The 25,719-nt window shown below is 32.7% G+C and overlaps 3 protein-coding genes across 3 annotated transcripts; 1 reads left to right on the plus strand and 2 right to left on the minus strand.

Annotated features, from left to right (window-relative positions):
* Window positions 1-792: 792 nt before the first annotated feature.
* On the plus strand, window positions 793-21,281 carry LOC130443212 (guanine deaminase). Its single transcript, XM_056777731.1, has 8 exons — window positions 793-1,105; window positions 7,153-7,416; window positions 9,032-9,250; window positions 12,367-12,474; window positions 14,092-14,193; window positions 16,053-16,218; window positions 18,421-18,567; window positions 20,841-21,281. The coding sequence occupies exons 1-8, from the start codon at window positions 998-1,000 to the stop codon at window positions 21,032-21,034; spliced, it is 1,308 nt and encodes a 435-aa protein (XP_056633709.1). The 5' UTR covers window positions 793-997; the 3' UTR covers window positions 21,035-21,281.
* Window positions 21,104-25,018, minus strand: LOC130443213 (armadillo repeat-containing protein 7-like). Its single transcript, XM_056777732.1, has 4 exons — window positions 24,753-25,018; window positions 24,528-24,695; window positions 24,216-24,469; window positions 21,104-22,156 (listed from the first exon to the last, which is right to left on the minus strand). Exons 1-3 carry the CDS (start codon window positions 24,859-24,861, stop codon window positions 24,222-24,224), a joined length of 525 nt encoding a protein of 174 aa, XP_056633710.1. The 5' UTR covers window positions 24,862-25,018; the 3' UTR covers window positions 21,104-22,156; window positions 24,216-24,221.
* On the minus strand, window positions 21,737-22,156 carry LOC130443350 (hydroxyacyl-thioester dehydratase type 2, mitochondrial-like). The gene has a single exon (XM_056777921.1). It carries the CDS (start codon window positions 22,154-22,156, stop codon window positions 21,737-21,739), a length of 420 nt encoding a protein of 139 aa, XP_056633899.1.
* Window positions 25,019-25,719: the final 701 nt, after the last annotated feature.

The following is a 25,719-nucleotide window of genomic DNA, read 5'->3' on the forward strand; positions in this document are numbered from 1 at the left end:
ACCAGAGTATATCTGCTGAAGGAATCAAACTAAGTAAGAACAATCTACGAATACTAACATGAGTTCTGTCAGGGCACTGTCGCCTCAAACAATCACCTGAAGACGCTAGACCTAGCAGATAATGCGGCGTGCAAATTTTGATGCATAGAGGACGAAATCTCTATCCACATTCTCTCGAAGTGTGAAACACTAAGAAACTCCAGAGCACTACACTTCCCACACTCTAGACTTTTTAAAAGGAGTGGGATTAATGGATCAGCTAGGTTCTCGTAGCAAGAAAGGAAGACACAATAGATCCTTTGAGTCGCAGTGTATAAGAGACCCCAAATCTATATATACATATATTAGATGCTTTAAAAAATCCGTTACCTTATCAAGGTCTACATAAGGAACTGTTCTAATTGAATTGTTAATATTGCTATATGTATACAAATAAGAGAATGCTATTATTAAAACTTGGTCTATAAGATAAGTTAATGTAAAATATGCATAATTTTCTAATTATTGTGTTGCAAATTAACTTTGTTCATACATTTTTCATTGAGAATGAATAAATAAATAATTCAAAAAATCTAATTTTTTACAAAATTACTTTTAGCACTAGTGCCAAAAGTCATTTTTAACCAGTGTTAAAAGTATTATACACACACTTTTTTGAAAAATTCAATTTTCAATCATGACAGCTCGAATTAAAAATGTCAGTTTAAACGTAAAGTTTATAAAAAAAATGTATTGTACATTATTTTAAATGTCGCCTAAACAATGGACCAAAGAATTTTATATTTCCACGCCACTGTTAAGAATACAACAGACTGAAACAGTCACAGAAATTTCCGTATCACGTAACATAAGCTAGAAGCAGTAAAAAATTATTACTTAACCATACAAAACCAATGTTAATGCAATAGTTCAAATTTAGTGAGTGGTGTAAAATCGAGCTAGAAACACTCCAAACTGATCCATAAACTAAGGACCCAATTGAATAAGTGAAAAAATAATGACGGTTGAAGATGTACAAATTTTTATTGGAAACATCATTCACTGTAAAAGTCGTTTAAATCTAGAAGTAATAAAACCAGGCTTCGTTATTGTTATTGGTTCGAAGGTAAGTATATCGAAATTTATTATTGCCGGTATGCAATGTATTAATCAATATTTTGAGTGCGTCTGAGCGCATGGGCGTCATATCGACCGGGCAATTACGATATTCCAAAAAACCGGGATGTTATTCAAATTAATTCTTTTGTTCTTAGAACTAATTTAAAATAATCTCGGAGTGTATAACTCGATGATTTTGGTTAAAAGAGAAAATTGAGGTTGTATTTGTTGATTTTGTCGCAATTTTTATTAGCAGAATATAATTAAATTAAGACAAAAAAACTATTAAATACACTGGTAAACACTGCTTTTCTCACACGAACTTTATGATGATTTTTATTTGTTTTGATGTACCCTCATTCAAAAAAAAAATATTTATTTTCTTCCAGTCACCAGTTTTTTTGACAGATATTCTTTACGGGCCTCATTTATGTGTTTTTGTTTTAATAATTTAAATTAGGCGACTGTATAATGATTGCATATAAATAAGTTACTTTTGTTATATTGTAATATAATGTTATATGCAGCGAAAGCTGTCTAATAACCCGGACAGTTTTTGTTATGTGTATGGAGAATTAACTTTTATATCTAAGCGTTGAAAATTTACAAAATTTACGCTATTAATCGAAACGTGCTATTTAGACTATTATCGTTTTCCTGTGCGCCACCAAGATAAATCTTGAGCTCCACATAAATGTTGCGTAACGTGTGTCAGATTCCTATTAAGTTGGACTAAACAAGAATCTAGACGTATGCCTTTTGGTTTACCAATGATTCAGACGGAACTAAAAGATCTTGTAAGTGATTATTATTTTTGTTTGATTCAAACAAAAGGCGTCACAACCAAGCCCAAACACTCTGTCCAGTACCCAAACTTTTTATCGGCCAATAGACCAATCATACGTAGGGCCGAACTGACTGTGCTTAATCCTCCAAATCAAGCAGAAACTGAGGATGCTGTTTCTGGTACGGAATTTATTCTTAGTCAAACCGATAAGGTATCTCAAAAGAGTGACCCAAGTTATGAATCGTCAACTTTGAAATAAGCCGCATTTATTGATACAAAGTGATTTAAACGATTTAATACATAATTTGAATTTGTCTAAAAAACAAATTAAGCTTTTGGGCTAGATTAAACAACTAGAATTTGAAAGGAGACTTTACTTTTCTATAGCAGATGTTTTAATATATAATAATAACATTCCAGTAATGAATTTATTGAGATTGTCCATTGGCTGCTCAAAAACTAGCTTGGTTGCTATACAACAGCAAAAAATGTCCTTCAGTGTCGGTTGCCCATGATTCTCATATGAAAGAGATTTACAAGGGCATGAAGTTCCTTCTTGAAAAAATTAAATACAGTGAACATGTTTGGAAAATTTGTGGTGATTTTGAAGTAATTGCTCTTTTGCTTGGGTTACAGTTTGGTTACGCAAAATATTGTTGTTTCATTTGCGAATGTGACTGCAGAAACAGAAAAAATCATTACACAAAGAGTGTATGGCCCAAGCGTGGATCACTTACTCCAGGGCAGAAGAATGTTGAAAATGATTCTTTAGTGAACCCTGATGACATGTTTTTACCACCGTTGCATATAAAGCTCGGCCTAATGAAAAGAGGATAATTTATTGGTCTACGAATGCGGAAACTAATGAAGGATACAAACTGTGAAGGAAAGCTGAAAGATCTGGAAAAAGTCGCCTGGAAATGTTTTGTCAATGTTGTCCAAAATTTCTTAGGACACAATAAAGCGGAAAATAATAAAGACTTTTATATTCATACAAAGCTTTGTGATGTAATTTATCTTTAGAAATACATATTCTGCATTCTCATCTGGATTTCTTTCCCGAGAATTTGGGTGCTGTCAGCAACGAACAACATGAAAGATTTCATCAGGACTTTTCCTTAATACAAAAACTCAAAGGAAAAAAGTCCTGGAATGCTAGAAGATTACTGTGGGAGACTTAAAAGGAACCTACCACAAACAAAACATTTATTTTAGTTATTTTTGTACTTTTTCTAAAAATATATGTCTTGACGTTATAAAGAAACTATATTATTTTTTTGTGGCCATAGTACATCAAAGTCTCATCAAATTAAGGTATATCATTTTTCTATTAGTATTTAATGAAATTTTGAAAAGTAGTTTCGCACATAAAAATGGCGAAATTTAGTATCAATTATTTATTTGTAAATCAATTCAGTATATAAAGGACTTTGATCAGTTTTCTAGATTTAACACCATCCTTTCACACTGTACGTTTCAGCAAATTAATTACTTGATATTTATTTGAATTCTTTCAATTTAAATAATTAAAAAATATCTACAACAGATTTGTAATTCTTAGATACACCACTGAAGGAATAAACATATTGATAATATAACCCGAATCCATAAGTGTTTCAAAAGATTATAGTGCTTAAAAAGTTTAATAAACGTTGATTATTTGATATTTCTGTATAGAATGGAATTTTTCAGATGTTATCTTTTTTCACGCACAAACACAAAAAAAAATAATGAGAGCGAGTGACAGAAATTATTGAATTATAAACAAACACTTTTCGGAATAACATGAAGACATAATTTAAAATTTCTATCTTCCCATATTGACAGTAGAAACCCTTATTTACATCACGTACATTTATCTTTTAAATAATATAGTAGGATCTCTTGAATTAACAGCTTTGTTTGAGGAACTGATTCCGAATCCGTTTAGCGACCGATGTCATGTGAACGCGTTCGCGGGTGGGAGAAGTCATCGACACCTGGCATGGGACAAGCTATAAATGGACCTTCCGCCTCTCTGACCAAACAACTGCTCCACTTAAATAGGTGCGAAATTCGATTGGTGACTGGCCTTTTAACCGTGCACGGTCATCTAAGACGCCATCTCCACACTATAGGTATAACGGATGACCCAAAGTACCGCTGATAAATGGAGATGGAAAAAACCTCAACCAACACTCATACGAGCAAGCTTCAAACACATGAGCAAGCCTTGCAGTTTACTTAGTGACGTAAAAGGTTCGAGCCCAAGTGCCTAATTAGCTTTTCAAAGGACATCGGACATCGTAATTTCAAGTGGGACAAAAAGCCTATGTGCTTAAAGTCTTTAGCCGCTCACAATCCTAGTATAATCTATGAATTGAATTTTAAATAGTATTCTATAAGTTGCTTCTATTATTTTTCTGTTTTATTTCAAGGATAACTTATTCAACTTAATTGAATAATACGACTTTATTTGAGGAATTTCTAAAACCGTTAGTGACAATCATGTTGTACATACTGTTTGCGCTATCACTACATCAACACTTCACAACTGCACTTCACAATTATTCTATGTGAAACGCGTTTCGTAACCAAGTTATCGTCTTCAGAGATGGAACCTTGAGTGATAGTATAAAAAGTGTGTGCGTTATGACGTTATTTTCAGAATATGGACTTTTTTCTCGAAATCATCAGTAAAATGGAACATTAATGACGATTGATCGATAGAAATCGACAGTGTAATTGCTTTTTAGTGCCTAGCGACTGAAGTAACTGAACTGTCATCCGCTTCATGTTCGACGTAGTCAACCAGCATACAACCTTTCAACATTACAAATACTTTAAACTATCCAATTATTATTAATATGAATGAAAAGAAATAAGATTTGCAGGCCGATTTTTAAAAAGGAGGGGAATATGATAAAAATGAAATAAAAAAAATTACAAGCGATCTGAGTTTGGGAAGTGGAAGAGGGTAAAAAATGGTTTATCTCGATTTCCGGCAAAACTATTAGACGTGAAAAATAGATCCTTCACATTTACCTGGTTTGAGAAATAAATGTCAATATTATTTGAATTTAGTTGTCACAACAATGACAGTTTTATTAGTATCTCTGAAAATTTCTATCGAGGTCTTAATTATGCCTGCATCAGCATCTTCTACTTGTTTACGGGAAAACCCTTGTGACTGTAATCTTTTCATTAAAATTTTTATTATTTTGTCCTTTTTTTTTTCGTTAGATATAGACATTTTTCTTGCAAAAATGGTATTTGTAACTCTAGAATACTGTCTGTTTTTCTATGACTACGTTCTCCTCTTTTAGTTGAAGTAGCTGCTGGTACTGTTGTGACCGTAATTGATTTTTTAATTTCGGGGTAATATATTTCGATTTACAATTTATTCGCTTATTAATGTAACATGTAATCTTACGTTTTGTGAGTGTTAATTGTAATAAATAACTCAAAATTGGACATATAAATAATTTTACAAATAAATAAATATTTTAAATCAAATAAATTACAGTGTATTTGGGACATAAGAAAGAAAGTTTTCATCAAATTTCGTAGAAAATAATTTTTTTTGAAAAAGATAAAAATAAAAAGCCAAAATCTTGGCTATTTTGAATTATTCACATAAATATTGAGGATATGTGGAAAAATTGTGAATACAAAAGTTATAGATCTTTTTATTACCTACAACTTTGTCGGTTAACTTTTTTCCATAGGACTTGTAGTATTGCCGAAAATCAAGATAAGCCATTTTTTACCGTTAAAACTCACCCCCTCTAACTTCCCCAACTCAAATCGCCGTAATTTATTTTTCCTTTCATTTTTATCATATGTCTCCCCTTTTCTACAGTTACACAGCTAAAGTATTTTTGAATCTGGGCAATGTCGAAAAAAATATAATATGCGACGAGGCACTAAAGTCTTTGTCTGTCTTTGGTTTATGATTGGTTAGATAGTTCGAGCATTTTCACATTAATGAAATAGTCACGTTGAAAAATGATTATTTTATCCAGATCCAGCAAATTTTTGAGAAGACATCTTATACACAATAGTATTGATTTACATTCTTTATTTGTGTATAGTTTGAGATTACTTGAATCTAATATTTTTAGACGTTTATCTGTATAAACAATATATTTAATTTCACGATGTATGATTTCCAATCATCAACTCTAAGGTTTTAATAATAAACAGTTGATTAATTGAATACGATTTTATTTTTATTATATTGCTTTTGTATATACGTTGAAACTTCTTTCCGTATCCAAATTTCCAAATTTAAAATATATAACGTTGAGAAACAAAATAAGAAGGTAACATAAAATGTGAATTGATGTCATCTAAACTTCTCAACGTTTTATTTTTCATTAGAAGCATTTCCTGAAAGCATCTTTCGGAACAACTTTCATCTATTCCATCGTGATTTTCTCTATGTTAGAAATGGTGTTTCCTTTTCGCATATTTTCTTCGGAATGAGTCATAAATTGCATGATACTAAATTTGGTCGGTAGGGCAGATATGAATATGCTTTTATCTGTCAAAAGGCGACTTGTTGTTCTGGTGAAGAATAAAACCGTTTCCTCATTTTCTCTGTCTCAACATCTTCTTGAATACGGTCCAATATCCATTTGTAAAGCCAACTCAATTTATCTATATATCTAATCCGCTTTATATGTTCGTTTTTGAACATAAGTCTTCCACTACCATATCCATGCTTCTCTGTCTTAGAGGAGTTGCATCCATTTTGATCCAGCGGGCCTTCTCGAATCGTCTATCAAACACATTCGAGGTTTCCCTCTTTACCTCATTACTCTTTACGAGTAATTCCTCGGTCTCCAGTGAATTCATATCTTATTCCATGTCCAACGATATTTTTTTGACTAGTAACATCCCTTACATTTGTTTTTTCACATATCTAGTTCTTTATTTTCCTGTGATAATAATGACCATGATCTTTGTGCACAATTCTGACAGACCCTCTTTGGGACGATTAATGGTTTCTTTTGACCGCTCTGAAATTTTGTTTTAAAATCATAGTCTCAACTTTTCTATTTAGTAACAATTTTTTAACAAGAAATTCAACAATATGGTTACAGATCTTTAAATTTTTTTATAAATTGAAAATACATTTTCTTTTTGTACTGTCCGTCTGCAGCGATATCTCCTTGCAGAAGGAATAAATATTATTAGTTGTAAAAGCTGGAATGGGATTTTTGTTCAATTTGAATTTTTCATAATTATGAATTAATTTGATGATACGACTGTTTCATTTATAGATTGCAGCAGTAGGTGAAGAAACTGAATTGCCCCATAAACTAATACAACTTCAATTAAAATCTTGCGTAGCTACACGAGTCCTCAAAAAATCTCAAATTCTTATTCCTGGTTTAATTGATACTCATTTACATGCCCCGCAATATCCAAATTGTGGCTTGGGATATGATAAACCTCTTCTGGAATGGTTAAATACTTATATATATGAATTGGAAAAACAATACGTAGATCTGGATTTTTCTAGGCGAGTATACAAGGCAGTAGTGGTAAGTATATTTTGTACAGTTTAAAAAACTGAAAGCCCTAAAATTACTCTATTAAATGTAAAGCCATTCCTCAAAAACTTTCGCATTCATTCGTGATGGTAATCACAAATCTATCTAGATTTAAAGAGGCACCATTAATAAAACGATCTTCTAATCCTATCTGTAGTATAATAAATCGTCCTCGTATACTGGAAAAATGGTTTAGTGCATTGGAAGTCATTCTAAAGAGCCTGCTCTGGGAGCATTCATCATCCAGCTCATCTGAATCCACTGCTGAACACAAGCCTCCCGTAATTGAATGTTTTGTGAGCATGTGGGCTCACGCTCCGTAGGTAATTACTGGGAATACGCATTGATTCATTACGCTTCTCTTCAGACATTTTGGGATATCTGATTACAAGAAATGCTCTAAATTCCAATATGCATTCCATGTTAACCCAATTCTACGTTTTATCTCACAGGTCTAAATATTTTTAAGAACTTTTATAAAGATACCATTTAGCGATATAGTACATTCGCTTGTAACGACGTTGATCATAAAGTCTGTTTTGTTGGTGTTTATGTTAATCCCCACTGTTTCCGATGTATTCTATAGTCTTCACAACATCTCCTTAGCTTCATTGATACGATGTGTGATTATAACGACGTCGACGGGGAATCGCAGGTGATTTAATTAATGGCTGTTTATGTTTATGCCCATTTGTTATAAATGCTCTGCTTTAAACATATATTTCAAAGTACCGTGAATATCGTTGGGGATAGAATATCTCCTGTGGTACTCCTCGTTCCTCGGAAATCTTGCCTGTTTCCTGTTGTCTTGCTATATATGCTTTTAAGAATAGTTATATATCTGTGGTCAATACAGCATGTAAGGACATGTATTACTTTCGTTTGATTTATAGTATTAAATGCCTTTTCCTAGTCAACAAGTATCAAAATAGTGCTTGATTGATTTCCACGTACCTTTCATTGAGTCTGGTGGTGATCACTTGTGCCGTACCCAGCTTAAAAATCTGCAAGTTCGCTAGTTTGATATAGATCTAATCAATTAGTAGATTTCACCGTGAATAATGTATACGTGTGCAAGAGAATTGTATGATGTAAACCAGTCTCTTATGCTTTATAGCTTCAATTTCATTTTTTCATTCATTTGGTTTTGGATTTTATTTTCTTTATGGTATTTTTTGGTATTTACACCAATGACTCTCTCTTATTTGTTACTGAATGACCATTTGTGTCTTCTATTTTCTTATGTTTTTCTTGCTTTCTAAGAGGATCCTTAAAAGAGACTTCCTCCATTATTTTCTATGACCTTATTTATTTCGTTTGTGTTATCGAAGTGTCTTCGTTATTTTGAGCGGAAGTTTGGGTCCACTTCCGGTACGACCGGAAGTTTCAGAAAACTTAAATTATTTTAGCTGAAACGAGCATTTTGGAAAACCCATACTTTCCCACACGATAAGCATGCTGCTATTATATATTATTCTTTTCTTTCATATATTCAATAATAATGAAAAATCAGTATTTTGTACCTAAACCTCAAGTAAAACATTGTACTTCGACAATATAAATTCGAATATTCTAATCCAGTTTTTCCTTTTCATTTTATTTCAAGCGCAAAACCCTTTCTAATGGTACTACTACAGCATGTTATTACGGTTGTTTGTTTAACGAGAGTACCAATATTTTAGTAGATACAGTAGTGGAATATGGTCAAAGAGCATTAATAGGCAAAATTAATATGACTCGTTTAGCACCAGAAGAATACTTAGAAACACCTGAAGATTCAGTAGCTAATACTAAAAAGTTTGTTAAATACGTTTTCGAAAAAGAGGTACGTGAAACTTCATTTTTCGATTATATTTAAGCATTACAACTTACGGTTTATCGCAATAATTCATTTCATCCTCAGTTTCGCTTAATATAAGTCAAGTTATGCACTATGTAATACGAGGGTTGCTGCTTAAGTTTTAAGGTATGGTAAGCTGATGTGTGCTATTTAATTTGCTTACAGATACTTGAAATACTGATTTTGGTCAAAAAATGGAATTAAATAGCGAACATTTTCGTGCAATGGTTTTCTATGTCGTGGATTAACCCAATAGCAGTGTGCCGAAAAACTCACTTCGAATTCTGGTGATGAAGTACCATCTAGAGCCACTGTGTTTCGCTGGTTTTCCAAATTTAGTCGTGGTCGAACTCCGTTAAAGGATGACTAAACTAAAATCAGCTGAGGTGCCAGAAAACATCGATGCTGTGCGTAAAGTGATTTGCAACATCGTCATGTGACATACTGTGAGATTGCGGCGTACTTGGGCATTAATTCCACTCACATACATTCATATTGTATGAACATTTGGCTGTCAAAATGATTTTTTCGCACATCAGTTCAATCAAAAACGTTTTTGAACAGTAAAAACATCGAATCGATGGTTCATCCGCCGTACAGTCATTTTTCGGCATCCAATTTCTTCTTATAATCGCAGAACAAAAATAAATTGCGATCTCAACGTTTTTCTACACCTGAAGAAGCGGTTGATGCGCTCAAAGCACAAACGCATGCAAAAGTATCTTGATCTTAATGGAGAATATTTTGAAAGACAATAAAGCCATATCCAGTTATAAATATTTTTTTTATTTGCCTATCTCAAAATTTAAGTAACAACCCTCGTACAATAGGTACATTCCATTTAAATTCCATAACAATGTAACATCCTGTGTATAGTTCTATTTAAGGCTCATCGTTAGCGATCGCCGGTCGTCATATGTCACAGTTCCCGGCCTTCAATAACATATTACAGGTTTGCACCATTTTCAACAAACCACTTTTTACAATTTTAAAGATAACGTTGTATGGAAATGAAGTAACTTTTATCAAAAATGCAAACAGAAATTCACAGAAACCATTTTAAATTTTCACTGAAGTCGACGCGAAATATTTATTCTAAACTGAATGTACTCACCAAAATTTTCATTTACAATGCTTACGGTCTATGGTTTACGTAAATGGAATGAACATTCCAACGGTAGCAGGCGTATGTGGAACATATCTATGTTTCTATTATCATATTAAGATCAGCTGATGATTCACTCAAGATCTTGCAATTGCAACATTCTCGGTTTGTCCAAACAAGCCAACCAAATCAAATAATTGATTCGAGCAGTTTTTGATCATCTGTAGCAAATTTAATCTTCTTCTTTTAGTTCGAGATACTTAATGCTCAACGGCAATAACCTATCATGTTAAATAAGTGAAAGACTTCTCCTGTGCATTATTTTGATATTGCAAAAATTGTACAATATCTTGCACCATATCAAGTAGAAAAAGTTGATATAAACCGTTGGAATTGCACATTTTGAGTTGCAGCTGACAAATTATTGTCTTTCACACTTATGAAACATATAACTTTATAACTCGTAATGTAATCCAATTTTTGTTTGTTATTATAACATTGAACGCCGTTGGAATTTCTAAAACCGTCGGTGAACTATATTGTCTGAAGCGCGTTTCGATATCTTCGAGTTATCGTCTTCAGAGACCGAAGGTAAATTAAAACCTAATAACTTGTCCAACCTTTTGATACCAAATTTTCGCACGATTAAACTTTTCTGGAGAAAAAAATTCTAGCAGGAAAAAACCTTCAAATCCAACAATTTATTTACAGCAATACTCTATTTTCGGTCCGTCCAAAGGAACCAAGTGCTCTTGAAACCGGATATTAACATACCTCTTAGTCTGCCCAACATACTTCTTCCCTCAATCATTAGTATAATGTGAGTGTCGGTGTAGTGGTAGTGTGAACTGTGTGTTCAGTACAACATTGAACGAGAATTCACTCCAATAAATTGACGTAGCCTTGACATCATAAACAACATCGGATAATGGAAGTCACAACGGTGGTGGTTACTTTGTTGTGTGCATAAATATATTCAAGTGATATGATTTCATTTGAATAGTTTCACATCACTTTTCCGAGAAATCCAACTAAAGCTGCAGCAAAAGCAGTCGAATCGAAAGCAGCAGTTTGGACGTGTCGCTTCGACCTCAATTCCACTTTTGCTAAAAATGAATTTTAGTGACAAAGAACTTGTTAGGTTTATTCGTGATCAAAGTTACCTATGAAACACCAGTGATCCGAACTATAAAAATAAAGACATGACGGATTTATGGAGATAACAGTATCGTTCGGTATTGAAAAACAAGAAGTGGAAAATAAGGTTGACTGACTGGAATTGATGTCGTGTTTTTTCGATGAATCTTTGGTGCAATCATATTTAACATATTTGAGAATCTGAAATTTTCATTCGAAAAAAAAAAATGTTTGAATCCTGCATCACATCGTCCATTTTCTTTTTCCTCGAACAAGGCTAGATCGTACCCAAAACCTCCTTGGGCAGCGACGATGGTCCAGCTGACTACCAACTGTGGTAATTATAATTCCAGTAGCAGTCGTTACAGCATCTTCTTCTTCCCTTATTTTTTTAATTATAAAATTAAAAGCAATTCACTATTATAAATGTTGGTTGACACGTCCACATGTACCAGCTAGGTACTAAGGAGAGTCCGAAAGTCGAACGTGTTGATCGACACATATTACAGGCAATGTTTAATATTGTGTATTGAACTTATCAATTTACTGGACGCCTAATAAAAATAATTGATAAGAAACTGTTAAAAAAAAAGGATTTTATATAGTAAATCTAAATGCAAGAGATAAAATGCTTAACATTACCCAATGAGCACTTTGTTTAAATTGGTCTTTAAAATGAAATGGGTCCCTCTGCAAACAATAACGAAGTCATTCGAAAAACGTATACCACTACTCAGAAGTACGATATACTTATTATGTGTCGCTTAAAATAGGAGACTGATGTAACTTAGGTTTACTTTTAATGACATCAACGTGAAGATCAATTTCATTTACTATATAACTATCTTTGTGATTTTAGTCTGACCTAGTTCTACCAATTATCACTCCAAGGTTTGCTTTAAGCGTTACTATGGAATTAATGAAGGAACTTGGACAAATAGCCAAACTGGGAGATTTACACATTCAAGTAAATATTTATTTTTTATCATTTTCATAGAAAAAACTCATAACATCAAATTGTAAAACTTTCCTGCACTTTGATTTCAATACCATGTATGTAATGGTCTCAAGAAAGTGGTAAACTCGACATTGTTCGTGCTACTTCGAATTTGATTTCTTCAAAAAATTGATATAACATGTATCAAAAGTAATTCAGACATATTAAAATAATTTTCAATCGCTGCTCTTTCCATGTGAAGCATATCATTTAAGAATATACATACGTTAATGCTCATGATAGGGTTTGAAATGATTTAAATTATTTTTCTCTTCAAGCTCTAACTTTGGCAAAGAAATATGAAGCCTTCTTCTCATGTAATCTGGAATTGAATTTTCTCTTATCCAATAAAATCATACGATTTCCAAATTTGTGACTAATTTAAACAGATGTAATGAGTTCGTAAGCACCAGTAATCGATATGATCCATTATCGGTTTTTTGTAAACAAAGGATATTTACCATAAGCGATTCAAACCAATGGTGTGGACTATGAACTGGTGACGTATTCATACGAAGATTCTATATACAAAATATTGCTTATTTCCATCTAACTCTATTTTATTCCTGCTGAAGACACTGTACCATGTAATTTTATTGGAAGTTTGGAGTATAAAAATTGTTTTTTGAAAAAATTATCTTTTTTCCGTAAGGTTAGGGAGCAAAATTAGAAGGTGAAAAAACATTTGAATTGTCAATGAATAGCAAAGAATCAGACAATTAAGAATAACTATGAATTACACCAAAAATTCAAGAGGAAAGATTAGTAAATGAGACATTGAGATCGTCTTCAGATAATTTTCCATAAGCACCTGAAAATACTTTGAAGCACATAGCTAGGTGGTTATAAAAAATCAAAGATGTTTTTCCTCATTTTGGAGATAAGAGATTATAAATTCTAAAATGACCACAGCTATAACATTCCCTCTTGCATACAATATTTACATTTCTTTTAGAGGTCTCAATGAACCTAAAAAACACTAGCTGGAAAAAATCTGAGCACCACAGTTGTTGCTGAATTGGCATTAAAAATAAAAAATAGAACCTGATTTCACATACAACATAATTTTTTTTTGTGAACCAAAGACAATAATTAGAATTAATTTTAATAACTATCAATCCCAAAGAAAAAGGGCATGGAAATAATAAGTAAAAGTAATACAAGACACAGCATTTTAAAAGTCGTTTAATATTTTCATATTTTATTATTGATTTAGTTTTAAATTTATGAATTTACAAATTCAATTACAATTTTATAAATAAACAATAAAAAGCAAGAAAGGCTTCATGATTTGAAAGTATATTAAATGAAGCGTACAATTAGTGATAAGTACTAACGTGGTGGGAACCGCAGACTCAGCAATTTCATTTCTGTTAATCACATCGTTTTTCACTTTAACTTTAAATCTCTGAATTTGTCAGTTTCAAGTCAAGCTTTGTAAAAGATTCATAGAAAATAACCAATCCTGGTGAGGTTGATAATCGTTGGTAATCATATGAATATCTTAGTTGTCTTCTTGTTTGTATAGCGTCAGTCTTTTATCATCTATCATTAAGGTTATGTTAGTTATTCTTATTCATTTTTCAGACGCATATTTCCGAAAATGCTGAAGAAGTTAAATTAGTAGAATCCACTTATGGAATGCCGTATGCTCAAGTTTATGATAAAGCAAATTTATTAACGAGAAAAGTGAGTCAAGCAATAAATTATACAAACCTAACTGCTATATTTATACTTCTCTGATTATTTATGTCACAAATATTCGTTTATTATAATTTATAACAGTATTTTTACAGTATGTGTCGGGTGTCCTAAATTTGAGGTGTATCATCCCGAATCTTAAAGGTTATAATAACGGTTGAATAGTAATAAAGTTACACATTGAGAGAGTTACAACTTGTATTTTATATAACTAGAAACAAGGGATTTTTCGGATGATGTTCCTATTATAGTGGTTAACTCAGGTTTCATCTACAGCTAAGAATCGACGCAAAAAAATCTGACTAATTTGATGAATAATAGTGGAGAATTTTCGTATGCAGTATTTAATGACAATTCGATATCCAACTTTTTCCATTTTCAACAAAGCCTCCACAACTACTCACCTATAAAATTGTTAAACAGAAACTAAGTATCCAAAATGATTAAAATTTTAATGAGAATATATGTGGTTTACATCTTCAGGTTAAGGTCGGAAACTTTCCAGATAAACATCGTACATACATATGTGTTAGTAGTACTCGTCACCAAAGTGCAGAAGCAAAATTTCGAACAACACGTCGCGATCTAATTCTCTTTCTTAGGCATAAAAAGTTCGAGGAGGTCCATTAAAGCGTGCAGGATGACCCGCGAGGAGGGAGGTCGGTCGACGTGCACTTACTCGAAAACGCAGCGTGTACGCGCTGTGATCTGTAAAAATCGTCGATCAATGGTTCGAATTATAGCAGACGAAAGAACTTTTCCGAAACTACGGTCGGATCGACCATATCACTATCTGAATGTTCGGAAACTAACCCGGATCACTTATCGAGTTAATCGGGTCGTAGCCATACATGATCCTTTCTACCCTGGTAGACCTGTGGGTAAATACGATTAGATTATTTATTGCCCTTAAATGTTTACTATTAATTCTCATGAACAGCAACTTTGATATTTTACTGAGATGCAGTTTTTATACTTTTCGGGATTTTGGCATTAACACACAAAAAAATTATAAAAACCGATAGTTCTCATAGATTATGAAATTGGAAATTTCCACAAAAAAATGGAAAAGACATTCGGAAAGTGTGATCTAAAACTGGTTCTAAATTAGGATCCGCTATCAGCTAATAAATGATCTACATTAGCCCAGGTTATAGAGTCTGAAAAATCCCGAAGTAATCAGTGGTGTTCGAGGAGCTCACGTGCATCGAGCGCACAGGCACATTTAGAAAACATTTCGTGCATCTAGCGCACACTACCTGTGTCGAATCCGAAAGATCGTTGGACGAACTCATAAGAAAATTTAAGTTCTAGAGTCCTAAAGATGGGCAAACAGATTTGAATAATTATTATCATTAAGACAAAACGAAAAACCATTAGCAACATCTAATATTTCCCAAAATGAGCTTTTATAATTTTTCTTCTTTTATTTACGGTAACAAACATTTCAAGCTAAATGAAGGGATTGAATAAACCATCTTTATTCCTGCAAATGTGCACTCGATGCACTCTCCTATACAAACTGCGCGCTCGATGCACGCATTCGAAGTAATCTCTCAGCTGTAATTCTACCACAAAATTGAATTATTGTTCCCTTGATTCATAAGGATTTGTTAGTCTTCTAAAGCAAAAAATTATTTGGGTACAAATCTAGTGATCTCGGTGGCTATTTTATAGCACCTCGCGAAGAAGAAAGTTTTTCAACGTCTCATTCATTTTGAGCAGGACAATCGTCCGATTGACTCCAAATATTTTCAAAATTAAACAGAAATAATAAGAGAGAAAATAATACTTATTATACTCGTAATCAATCTATTCGATATAAATTTTTGTTCCTTTATCGACAGACCATTCTTGGCCATGGAATTTATTTATCCGACGAAGAAATTAAGTTACTAGTAGAAAGAGGCACTGCTGTTTCTCACTGTCCAGATTCTAACCTCTGCTTGAAATCCGGCTTGTGTAACGTGAGGAAATTATTAGAGAATGGAGTCAAAGTTGGATTAGGAACAGGTACAGGTTTAAATTAGTTTAGTTTATTTTTATGACCATACTACAACTTGATGGAACATATCTATCCATATTTGATCCACAAATTGTATTTTACTAAACTGCGGAATTTATTAATGACTGTGACAGTGGGATGCGCAAACAAAGAACGGAGACTACAAGTAAATGCCTAAATAGAATGGATATGTTCATTTTGAAGAGAAATTATAACAAATTCAATTTGATACGAAATCTTGAGCATAAGAGGCATAAATATATTCATTTTTTGAATTAGATGTATTAGTCAAAGCTTCGTCTTGAAGTATATGGATATTGAAATTTTTTATCTATTACGAAAATACTGATTTATACATCCGTAGTGAGATTATGAGTTCCTAGCCTCATATAGAAAAAAGGGCATAATGTATTGCATTTTCCAATACATCCCCCTTTGTTTCTACAAACTTTTCAGAACGCCTGCCTAAGCTTATTTGCCACTATAAAAATCTGATGCTTCTTAAGAGCCGAAATGTTCGTTGTTGGATCATAGTAAAACACTATAGTTTCGCCCAAACACTTGTTTTGGAACTGTTGGTCTGCATTGCAACTTCCTTCGCCGGTCACTAATTTGTTGTTTTCTGGAGTAATCACCATTACAGGTCCTCTCGCGCGTGGAACATCTATTGGTTCGCCCAATTTTTAATTATTGAAAATAATAGATACATGTCATCGTACATAGTCTCCAGTCTGTATTTAATTATGTTTGTTGTTTGATGAATTCTCTACAGATGTAGAAATACGTCGTTTCTTGGTAATGCTCCAAAACCTATATTGGGAATGATTTTACGCAAACTTCACTACCACCAAACCCCTAATTCATAATATAAGCGTCTACGAGTAGGTGGTGTTTTTTCTTGAACCAATTTTGAACAATTCCTAGCAAAACACTATCATTAATAATTACTGTTTTCCACTCAACCCTTTTCAATATTTTTCTGTTTTATAATAATTTTTACTATACCCTAGCTAATACCAACTGCTTATTCAATCATTTCTCTGTTTTCATAAACGATTTTCACTCTACGGCACCGCGGCGGCGTTTTTTTGAACAATGGTAGCTGATCAATGCGTATTTCAAGCATAGAGACAAAATAAAATTAGACAAGGTGTAGTTGTAAGTTAGGTACGAGCAACCTCGATTTAAAATTACCGCCCAGAATAAAGCTTTTTACTTTTACTATTTTTAATTATATTCTATGTTTTCGAGTAAATCTATTGTGTCATCACCCAGCATTTGAGGTCGTTTCTCCGTCAAGACTGGGCACCGGCTCTTCTACTCCGTTATACTCTTGTAATAGTTATCTCTAAAGGTATTCTGGTTTGATCGTTTCGTGAATCCTTCATTGATCCTTGGCTAAATCGCTCTGGATACCGTGCAATCAGTTCTGGGTGACCATATATCTTGATGTGTAATTATAATCTTTCAACATTTCTATCGGAAGTAGTACTGTAACTGTCTCTTCGCTTTTCTCTCCACTCGTCCCACCTCTAGCAAACCTATCTACTAAAGGGTTCCCTTCTACTTCATAATGTCCAGATACCAAGCAGAGACTCACTCCCGTGTCACGAATTTAGGAATTTAAAAGAGAAAGTTGAAGAACTAGAAGATGTTAAAAACGAATTTATTAATAATATTAAAGCAGGCGAGTTGAAAATTGAAAATTTCTCACTTGAATTGGATGATAAATTAAAAGGTATCGAAACTTTAAAGATTAATGAATTCCTCGGCGTATGCTTCGTGACGTGAAGGACAATTTCAGAAATCGCCTACAAGAATGCATTATTCGGAAGGACGCCATCTGACCGGTGGAATTTGTAAACGTTGATTAATTACACGTTTTGTCTATGCTTTTCAATACACAATAAGATTGTAACAATAAAATTCTGAAAAATGCATCCGTTTATTTTTCACAGCTATTTCAAAAATGCAGGATCAACTTCCGCATCCTTTTATATCTTTTATTCCATATCTTTTTATTTTATCCATTTCCTGCAATCTGTAGCTGTGGATGATGCTAAATTAAAACTTGCTTTTTGAAATATTCTCAAACTAAAATTACATTAATCGTTCCTATTAAGTCAAATCCACGATTGTTGCTATAAAGTGCTCGTTCTTACATCCCATCTTAACAACTCTGTTGGTACTAATAAATATTATATTTCAAGATATCTCAGGTGGAGCTTCGCCTTCGATAATTAAAGCAATGAAAACATGTTTGGATGTATCAATAGCGAAATCATTCCACGTTACTGAAGTGAAACCATTAAATTATGAAGAGGTTTTCTACTTAGCAACACTAGGAGGAAGTGAAGGTATCATAAAATCATTTAGGAAATTTAGTAATTATAATCAACATATGAATGTGGGTGGCTGGAAAAACGTTGCATGTCGTTTTTTTCACAAAGTCGGTTTTTGATGGATAAACGATCTTGCTTGATCGAATCCAACCTTGAAGTAGTTAGTTTTCAAACCGCTAGTTAGCCTATAATGCGCTAGAAGGGGGCGAATCATGCTTGGTTTTGGTGTAAAAACGTTTCATGTTGGCAGCGCTGATACCAACGTTATATTGTTGCTGTATGATGTGTTTGCATTGTTATTTACTCATTTCCCATCATGAATATATCGGTTAGTTATTTAGAAAATGTGCTATTCAGTTCGCGGAATGGAGTGATGTCGTTCCTAAAAAGGTTCCACCTTCAAATCCTCGAGGTTCTTCAGCTGCTTGTGACAAAGAAGGATGCATTTCTCTTAGTCTTACGTACGTTCATAGTTTATTGCGTCAGTTTTACAATTTGACGTATAATGAACAGTCTCTTTTACTTCTTAAATTCATAGCCCTACGGGAACCGCGGAAAAGGCGTACCGGTAAATCAGATTCCACATCAACACGACAAGCTACATTTGACTATTCTTTGGGAAACCTGTGTATCGTCGGTGTAACAGGTTTGCCATTACACAAAGGCGAATTCAAATTTTATAACAAAAAATGAAAGATGATCATCGTGCGCCAAAAGATAACAGGGGCACTCACTTGAACCGTCGTCATGCGATCGATGTTGCAGTGAAAGGGAACATTAGAGAGCTTATTGAATGTTTCCCTATCGAAATTAATCATTATAGTAGGAATGTCTCAAAAAATGTTCGAGTCCTGATTTCAGTGTCTCCAAAATGAACCGTTTATTCAAGCAGAAATACCCTGATAGTCCAGCAAACTCTACTTTGTATAGTAAAAGATGAAAAACACCTAGTCTGACACATGCAAACAGTGCGATCAATTTTACACCAAGTTAGTACTGGTTCGGAAGGAAGAAGAGAAGAAATCGATCGAAGTTGACAGTCGTCTGCATTGTTGCAAAGCTGACCAAGTATATAAGACTCTTTCAGAAGATTCAGCAAACGGAAATGCTATAACAATATGTGTAAACCTCCAGCAAGTCTTATTTACACCTATGTTAACTCATAGCGACGTGTACTACCAACGCCAATATTCTACATACAACTTGGCAATCCACAATATGACTGACAACGTTGCAAACATGTTTGTATGGCATGAGTCGCTAGCAAAACGGGGTTCGAAGGAAATCGGGTCATGCATTTTGAGATATATCACGTCCACATTTCGACCACTATCACCTGGCCAGGAAAGAAGATTAATCATTTGGTCAGACCGATGACGTACAGGTCTACACAATAACTGTAATACACTCATCCTGTATAGTTATTTAGCGAAAATGCGTTATTTCTGACACTCTGAGATTCACCAAAAACTTTTGATAACCGACCATTCATTGAAAGAGTGAAAGCCCTTGTTCCAGGTGATTGGAAACACGTAATAGTTGGTACAAAACTAAACAAACCTTTCTTAGTCTTTGAAATGGATCAAAGTGATTTTAAAGATATTGACGCGCTTTCCCCTGAAAAACCTAGAAAAAAAATCAAGATAAGATAACAAAATACATCTGGATGAAAATAACTGCCGATGGTCCAGTTTCACTGTATGTGAGATATACACACAACATATTGCGCCCTTGGATTTCAGAATAGGTGTCTCCGACCTGTGATCCATGTGACGTCAAGGATCTTTCCAACCTTTACTCAGCAGTCCTGTCTATACCAAAAGAGAAGTAGAAACACCTTATGGATATGGCTTGGTATCTCACAGATCCTGAGCATAGGGCGTTTTACCATCAGTTGAGTAATATTTTGAAGCAAGCTGAGTGTAGCACCTGTTTTTGTTTTCTTCAGTCACTCTAAATGTGTTCATTGTAAATGTTTGTGTAATTGGCATTGTTCTTGTCAGTATTAATTTATTTTCTGTAAATAAAATTGGTTCAACTGCTTCAATTTTATTCTTATCCCTCCTCCAATATCACAAGTCCTCCACTTTTCTGTTGTTCAACATCAAAATGTGAATGAACATACTAATGAATAAGTAGATTTTGTAAACCCAATAAATATGTTTTTACGACTGAGTGAGTTTTATTTAGTGGAAAAACGTTGTATGTGGCTCTTTAGTTTGCCAGTTGCCGTTTTAATTGCGGTATTCATATATTATTTAAAAGACTAACCTAAAAATTATTTGTAGCATTAGCTATGGAAAATAAAATTGGCAACTTTGATGTACACAAAGAATTTGATGCTTTGATAATTGATATGGGAATCAATATTGAAGATTATTTCATAGGATGTGATCCCAGAGAAATTTTGCAGAAATTCATTTATACTGGAGATGACAGAAACGTCGCAAGTGTATACGTCGCAGGTGTGGAGGTGAAATAATAGAAATAAATAATACCAGACAGCTTTCGAAGTTTCAATAACTTCTAATCAAAATAAACTAGCAACTTGCGGTTCACAGGAGCTATGATTGTTGATCTATTAGAGTGAATTAACAATTACATTTAGCTTTGGCTTTTACCAGTGAGAAAGTACAATTCCAGTATGGATTATGAAGCACAATTCGATCATATTCCATAATAAATTATTCTTTCAATATGTAATATAAAAATGTTACAATTTCTTCGAATATTATTTACAATTATTTAATTTACCTAAATATAATCCTAACACAACTATAAAATTAATGTAGTGGGAAGTGGTGCTTATAGTACTAATTCAATATAGGTACTGATTGCAGGTAGTAAAAAATATTGAATGTAAAAAATGGGCATATGAACACTACTATATCAAAAGATGAAGATTTAGAAGCTTACACCTGCAGAAATTTAAATATTCAGATTAAACGTATGTCCTGCTCTATACCAGTACATGTTCGATTCTACCACTAATTTTAAACCACAATAGGGCAATACAGGATTTTCTAATAATATTTTTTATGATAATATCTTCAGATTATATTTTGTTTGGTTACAATACATTCCAAAGACAGCACAAGATTTTCTAAAATAATTAATTTTGGCTCATTTACATTATTTCATTTCCAAGTGTCCACTAATAAGTTTTTTTAATTATAAATAGTATTTATTTGTTCATAACTAATTTAGCTGTACCAAATAAGACAACTTTATCACTGTCAGTAACACTACAGCTAAATTCCACTTTCATAATTTTTCTATTTTCAACTAATTTAATGGTCACTTTAACAGTTTCATCCACGTAACACTTATTTGGAAAATGTAAAGTTTGTTGAACAACAACTGCTCCGAAACCAGGTAACCGTGTCCCTATCACACCTGAAACAATCGAATTTAACAAAGCACCATGTACCACAGCCGCCTGTGAAGTTATAGTCGAATGAATTGGGTTGCTATCACCACTTAGAAGTGCAAAATTATCAACATCTTCTTTTCTTATTTTCCTTGTAATAGATGCTTCTTGTCCAACGTAATATTTTTTTGCAGCCAAGTTAGATGATCTTCTAATTATTTGATATATATTCATCTAAAACATTATTTATTGTTTAGAAATGAAGAAATATATAAAATTTTTTATACCTTAACTACGTTTAGTATGTCTTAATCACACACTATTTTTTAATTTTTTTTAAAGGTATATGAGTTCATAAGAAAAAATAAATTTAGATACCTAAATGACGCACAAAAACGCATTTGTTGTAACATGACTAAATGTGACTTTGTGTGACGTAGAAAGTAAGTAAACAGGCTTAAATGAGGTTAAAAGTAAATACAGTTTGAGCAGAGTTGTTGGGATTCTTTTAAAAACACTCGCACGGCTGTGAGTATTCAATTTTGTAGAGTACATGATAACGTATCGTTGGTACATTAAACCAGAATGTACAAACACTAGTATAAAAACACCAAATAAAGTTTTCGTGCAAGTCCCTCGAGAAGAAAAGCGACTAAAGCAATGGTTTCAAGCGAGCGTCAAACCTGTCAGTTCAGTATATGTGGAGACTATTTCAATACAAGTTTTATCTATTTGTAAAATGTTAACATATTGTTATTTTTTACTGTATCTTTAAACATATTTGGAATATTATATGATGTGGAAACTATAACAATGTAAAAAAATTTAAAAAAACTGCTATTCCAATCAAATTCCATTGCCAAATACCTCGTCCATTGGCATTAAAAAAACAAAAAACTGACATTATCGAAGAGCTTCTTAGTCCCTCAACTTAGCTGGCTGTTCAAAAGATGTAGAAACTTCAATGGATATCAACATTACAGAAGTTGCAAAAAATGATTCCCCATCAAATATTTTTTTTTACTGAAAGATGATACAAATGTTTTGACATCAAAAGCTTTAATCAAAACATAACCTTCAAAGCTATCATCTTTATGACTACATTTTAATAAAGTTCAAGCAAACAATTGTGATAATGATGTTACTAAAAGAAAGTCTAAAAAATTACAATGTAATGATTATATAGGTAAAGAATGGTTCCAAAATGGTCACTGGTATTTCTTGTTCTCTTGTAACATTCCATCAAATCATGTTACTGTGAGTCTCATAAAGTCACAAGTGGCTGATTTTTTTACTGAAATAATTCTGTCCATTTTCAGAAATAATTATTAGCAACATAATTACCCAAAAATATTCATAGTTCTAGAAAGTATGACTTCAAGTAATGTAAAAATAAAAAATGTGTATAATGAATAAATATGTGTTCAAAGGTATTCAGTGGTAGGTTCAAGGTTATCATGTTTTGTAGGGTAGAAAGTTGATAACTTTATTATAGACAGAAATTATTGGTAGAACGTGTGGTTCTTGGTACTATATGTAGGAAAGCCACGGGCAAAGAACTATATCAAGGATTTGGTCATTAAACTGATAAACTAAGAATATAATCAAGATTCAAAAGACTACAATAGTTATAAGAATGTCACAGTAAAAAAGACCATTAAGCAACTCCACAAAATATATCTGTCTATGGTGGAACACATATTCCATTGCTATTATTCAATTTGATGAAGTCCCATTCTGACCCACCAATATTTTATAGGCAAAGTCAAAGCCACATGGTCAAAAACAGCAAGCAAGTCTAAACAACCATGGAACTTGAGTGGAAAGATACAAATGCTGTCCCAACTATGTGGGTGTTAAGTGAAAAATATCAGATTTTAATATGTTAAATGATAAAATTGAGATTTTAAAATAATTTATTCATAGTAGAATTTTACCTGATAATATCTAACTTTACAAAAATGGTTCAGTTTAACCTTCAGCACTATGAAACACATTTAACTAGAATCTTGATTGGCAAATTCATTAAAATCCTATGATTAATCCAAATTTATCCATGATAATATTAATGATTATACTTTCAATAAATAAGAAGTTAATTCAATATTTCTCCATTCTTTTAATGAATTTCATCATATATTAACTGCAGATAGGAAAGACAGTGGTTCAAATAGAGTAATATATTTTGTTATTCTTAATATCTCGTCCTATTAAAACAGGTACACAGGAAGGAATTTGATAAAAAGAAACCATAACTAGATTCAGTAAAAGACTAATAATCAGTAATAAATACCTTGTGTTATTTCCCGTTATCCAAATACGTTTGAAGAAAAACTGAGCCCAAATTTTTAAATCTTCGATTATTGCTTGACTCATACTGCATTACAGTAGATTTCAAGTCATTGGGTATCACAATGTTATGTGACTCAAATAAGTAAAAAAGTGTTGTAAGTGCGTTTAAAGATATTTCTTCATTATCGTGGAGTAATAGGTCGGAAATTAGTTTTATACCATTAAGAGCCACAATATAATCCCGACTTTCTGGATCTAAAAAAATGGAAAATCAAAAAATCAAAAAATTCTAAATAACCTACACATAACGTACCACAAGCAATATTACAAAGTCCACCGAGAGCAAAATGTATGAGTTCCTCGTCACCGTTTGATAATTCGGCTAGGAATAGGTCAATAACATGAAGTTGTTTGATAAAATTATAATTTATTGGATCATATGCGAAATTAGCTAGGTTTGCCAATGTCTGCCTTTTGTTTTCTGAAATAAAAAATGTAATATCCCATAACTAACTGATGTGAAAATTGAATATAATACCATAAACAGTTGTTTTGGTGAATTCGTTTATGAGTTGTTTTAAAAAATCATATCGTCCAACACCAAACTCTCCAGTGCGTTGAATTAACTGTTCCTTCCTAGTAAACATTTATTCCCAATTCTATTATATATTCAATAACCACACATATAAATAATTTCTATTAATAATATTCTAAGCACTATTTAGATGTAACCTATTCACAAAGGTTAGTTTAAATTCTTCTTCTTTCTAAAGAAATGTTTCACTGATATGTCAATTTTTGGATGATGTGTGACATAGAAAAAACCCAAATATGCAAAGTGGATATTTTACATATTTTGCATATTATATGCATTGTTTAAATATCTTCATATATTCATAAGGAATAGTATATTTTGCATAATTGAACAAATTTTTATAGATGTAGATCTTTGGCAGGCGTTTCAAGACAAAACCAATTTTATAAACTTGCTAATCTGAAGCAATTACATTTCTCAAAAAATTCATTTTACAGCAGATAGTTAAACGGTTCAAAGAAAATGTATGAGTATTTCCAGTCTGAAATTTCAAACCCTTAACTCTGAGTTCTGTCGGACAATCTGAATAGGGTGTAGACCAATTTTTGTCGACTCTTATTTATTTTGTGCTTTTGGGCAGATAACATCAATTTGTGCTTGGTAGTCTTGAAGTATGTTAAAGTATTTGATCAATTTTAATTATAGTAGGGGAGCCCACGATGCTAAATGGGGATTTACTCGAGCGTCATAGAGACTTAATGAGTTGCGAAGCTTAGATAATAAAATTGGCTACAGTTTTTAGAAAATGAGAAAAAAACTGTTGCATTAACATACTCAAGCGCGTCAGATATTGATAGCATCCGTGTCCTACGTATCTTTAATAATGTCCGTTCGTTAATCTGATGGTTTGCATGATGGGGTGGACATAGGGTTGAAAATAAGGAAACAAATTTAATCAGGGTTGTCAGAA

The sequence above is a fragment of the Diorhabda sublineata genome, chromosome 4, assembly GCF_026230105.1.
Source record: "Diorhabda sublineata isolate icDioSubl1.1 chromosome 4, icDioSubl1.1, whole genome shotgun sequence".
Classification (NCBI taxonomy): Eukaryota; Metazoa; Arthropoda; class Insecta; order Coleoptera; family Chrysomelidae; genus Diorhabda; species Diorhabda sublineata.

Bases quoted from the DNA above. Each gene is read 5' to 3' on its own strand.
- LOC130443212 (XM_056777731.1), top strand. From the start codon at position 998: ATGACGGTTGAAGATGTACAAATTTTTATTGGAAACATCATTCACTGT. The intron at 7,417-9,031 runs GTAAGTATATTT...TTTTATTTCAAG, and splicing joins GAGTATACAAGGCAGTAGTG to CGCAAAACCCTTTCTAATGG. The intron at 12,475-14,091 runs GTAAATATTTAT...TTCATTTTTCAG, and splicing joins TGGGAGATTTACACATTCAA to ACGCATATTTCCGAAAATGC.
- LOC130443350 (XM_056777921.1), bottom strand. From the start codon at position 22,156: ATGAATATATATCAAATAATTAGAAGATCATCTAACTTGGCTGCAAAA.
- LOC130443213 (XM_056777732.1), bottom strand. From the start codon at position 24,861: ATGTTTACTAGGAAGGAACAGTTAATTCAACGCACTGGAGAGTTTGGT. The intron at 24,696-24,752 runs GTATTATATTCA...TTTTTATTTCAG, and splicing joins CACCAAAACAACTGTTTATG to AAAACAAAAGGCAGACATTG. The intron at 24,470-24,527 runs GTACGTTATGTG...CCATTTTTTTAG, and splicing joins ACTTTGTAATATTGCTTGTG to ATCCAGAAAGTCGGGATTAT.